The following is a 3,080-nucleotide window of genomic DNA, read 5'->3' as shown; positions in this document are numbered from 1 at the left end:
GCTTTAGGGATGGCTTTCTTGTTTTAGGAGATTTTTCAACAGAGACACTGTATTCGCCGGAAGCCCTACTGCTGCTCTTGGCCACTACCTGGGCCTCATCCTGGTCCTCGTCTTCGTTCTCGTCCTCGTTCTCGTCTTTGACTTCCTCCATATCCTGGTTCTCATCCATATCCTTGGACTTGCCCTTGTCCTCGTCCTCGTCCACGTCCTCGTCCATGCCCTGGCCCTCGTCCTCATCCGTGTCCGTTGCTGGCCGTGGGTCGGGGAGGTACGTAGGATCTTCATCTTCATCGTCATCAGGAATGAGGCCAGAAGCATCATTATCATGATCTGCGGACAGGGCGATCGCCATTGGTTACCTAATGACGAGTATTAAGCAAAAACGAAAACAAAAAAACAGTACGTCGGAAGAAGGATCGTTCGGGTTACTCAACGATGCGCTACAGTGCCAGACCTATCGGAGTTGCGATTCTTATGCCGAGGGGACCGAGACATAATGCGCCGGTGGTCAGAGGCGAACCAGGGTACTTTTGGCTCCGAAGCTAACGCCTTAGCCAACTAACCCACATGGCCAAGTGGCTGTTTAACCAAGGGGACATCGATTCATGGGGCGTCGGTCTACTGACCCTGCTCGGTGCTAGGGTACGGGCAAGTGCATGGTTGGCCCTAGTTACTCTGTGATGCATACTACATGGGATCACGTTGGTGCGTGTGTCCAATTCAGGGCCGTCGACCACCTGCTGTTCACCTGGTAAATACACCCGCACCCCAAGTTTGCGCATCAAACTCCCAGCGGGATGCGCAACAATCGCCGGGTGCATCCACGCCGTCCGTGGAGCCTTGGTGCCTCCACGCACCATCCCATATCACGAACGGAGTGCGGCGACGAGGTCATATCGCGGCCACCAGCAGCCCACCATGGGGTATGGCGGTCCCATAGAGCACCTCAGTGCTGCGCAACGATTACTTACAGCCCTTGGTGCTTTCGGCGCCGCGTGGGGTTGCGCGCGCGCGCGCCTCGTCCATGTTCGTTGCTGGCTGTGGGCCGGGCACGTACGTCGAATCCTCATCATCGTCTTCTGCGAATAGACCAATGGCGGTTGGCTACCTGATGATCATTATTCAGGAAAAAATATAACAAAAAATCGTTGGCAGGCAGGACGCTCGGGTTATTCAACAATGCACTAAAGTGCCGGACCTATCGGAGTTGCGATTCCCATGCCGACGGGACCGAGACACAACGTGCTACTGGTCCGAAACAAAAAAGAGAAAACATTGGACATGGTAAGTTTGAGGCTTACTTATGTCACCGCGACCAGCCTGGCGGACAGCAGATTCTAACATCAGCGTATTTGTCACTATGGCAATTGAAGAGAAAATCTGGCGCAGAAGCCACGTGATATTTAAGCGAGATCAGGCCTAAGGCTCGGCGGGAGCCATTTAGCGATCTGACTACAGCTGGCGGCCGAGGGAGCGAATGGCTGCCCCGGCTGCGCCTCGCCGCGGCCCGTGCGATGGGGAGATGGCTTAAGGACTTTCAAATTCGAAAAATTTTGTATGGCAATGCGTATGGCCGGTGTCGGCCATGCATGTAAATGCCCATGGCCATTCGCACGGCCATAACAGCTGTGGCTGTTGTGGGTCGACTGGCAGGCAACTACGTGCGCGACGTGCGACAACTGTCGACAACGGTCGACGCGTGACAACTGCGTCGCGCCGGAGAAGCACCAAGATGTGCTGTTTGTCTGGAGCCACTCAGCTCCAGATAAAAACAAAATCAGAAGCTAGCATCCCTATTGGCTTTGGACGGCGCTGTGGCCATAGATATCCGAACAATCGGACAAGCGAACGAACAATCGAAGGAAACCACCCACCGCGCACGGCGGACATACTCTGACACATTAACGGAATGTACATCATACGTGTCAGCGCAACACATTTCAAAGGTGTGTACCATTGCGCTCAGAATTAAACAAGAGAATACGTCTGTTTAAGCGTTGCTTCGCCTCATAGCTGGATTTCCGAAACACGGCCATTCAGTTACTTCAATTTTCCGGCAAAATTGACCTTCAACCTGGCCTAGTGAGGTCAGTTCTTGACTTGGGAACAAAAGGCTGAAAAAATCGCGAGACCACATTGACACCAATCTACTATTGTTCGTCCGGATCTAACTTTCTTAGCTTGTCTAACTTTCTCAGCTTGAAAACGGAAGGGAGCGATAGCAACTTTTGCCTTTTTGTCGCCTTTTGGATTGGACTAGGTATACGGAATGAAATCAGTACCCTTCCGCCAGTCGTGCACCGCATTTCACATGATCTCGATTTCTTGAGCAGTTTGTGATCTTATGAGTAAATTTACCTGAAGCTGGTTTTCGTCTTGTAGTTTTCTGTTTCACCACTGAAAGAGGAAAACCAAAGATCATGATTTCTATGAACAGTTTCTTTCACGGACGGAACAAAAATGTTCGTGATGACTGATATCTTGGAAAGTACAAAAGAACCACTTTATATTTAACTAAAAGCAGGCAAAAAACAATGACGACACACAAGCTGCAAAACGTTACGAAACAAAGCAATGAGCAAATTTCCTGCGCAGGGCAGTTGGGATTTGCAGCAATAACAGACAGCCTATACCATGACACATTATTTTGTTAGGTGGTATCTACCACTGATCAGTTTTAAACCCAAACAGAGCACAATCACCCTTGGTTGCTACACCCACTCTCAAAGGGCACTGTGCGATCTGATGCTCTGAGCTTATGCTGCTGCTCACGCTTCATTCAACGGTTTAAGAAACGCTTTTTATTTTAGTCCATGTACCAACCTTTCTCAAAATATGACCGGATTAGGCTTGGAGGCACTCTTTCTCTCGAAACCCATGTAGGAACTCTGAAATAAGTTGAGAAATGTGAGAATGCACGCCAATTAGGCAAGCAGAAGACAACTAGTGGCCAGAAGTGGCACATGAAAAAACTTGAGGGGCCCCGGAGTGGCCAGAAGGGGCCTTAAGAATAGTCAGATAATTCTGTATTTGTAAAATCAAGCAAACAAACGTTGGCTCTTATTTTATACGATCATTTT

At 49.8% G+C, this 3,080-nt stretch overlaps 1 protein-coding gene across 1 annotated transcript in view; it reads right to left on the bottom strand.

Moving 5' to 3' along the window:
• The window catches only part of LOC119093127 (nucleolar transcription factor 1-like), a 4,753-nt gene extending 1,892 nt beyond the window's left edge, over window positions 1–2,861 (bottom strand). The window contains exons 1-4 of the mRNA XM_037216033.1: window positions 2,824–2,861; window positions 2,359–2,397; window positions 972–1,079; window positions 47–330 (exon numbers count right to left, since the gene is read on the bottom strand). Coding sequence (XP_037071928.1) covers window positions 47–330; window positions 972–1,026 — 339 coding nt within the window. The 5' untranslated portion in view covers window positions 1,027–1,079; window positions 2,359–2,397; window positions 2,824–2,861. The remainder of the gene's footprint in view (window positions 1–46; window positions 331–971; window positions 1,080–2,358; window positions 2,398–2,823) is intronic.
• Between the last annotated feature and the right edge of the window lie 219 nt (window positions 2,862–3,080).

Source organism: Pollicipes pollicipes, unplaced genomic scaffold (assembly GCF_011947565.3).
Source record: "Pollicipes pollicipes isolate AB1234 unplaced genomic scaffold, Ppol_2.1 Scaffold_1600;HRSCAF=1878_pilon_pilon_pilon, whole genome shotgun sequence".
NCBI classification, from domain to species: domain Eukaryota; kingdom Metazoa; phylum Arthropoda; class Thecostraca; order Pollicipedomorpha; family Pollicipedidae; genus Pollicipes; species Pollicipes pollicipes.
Note: the sequence above shows the minus strand (reverse complement) of the source record. Positions and strands in the feature narration are given on the sequence as shown.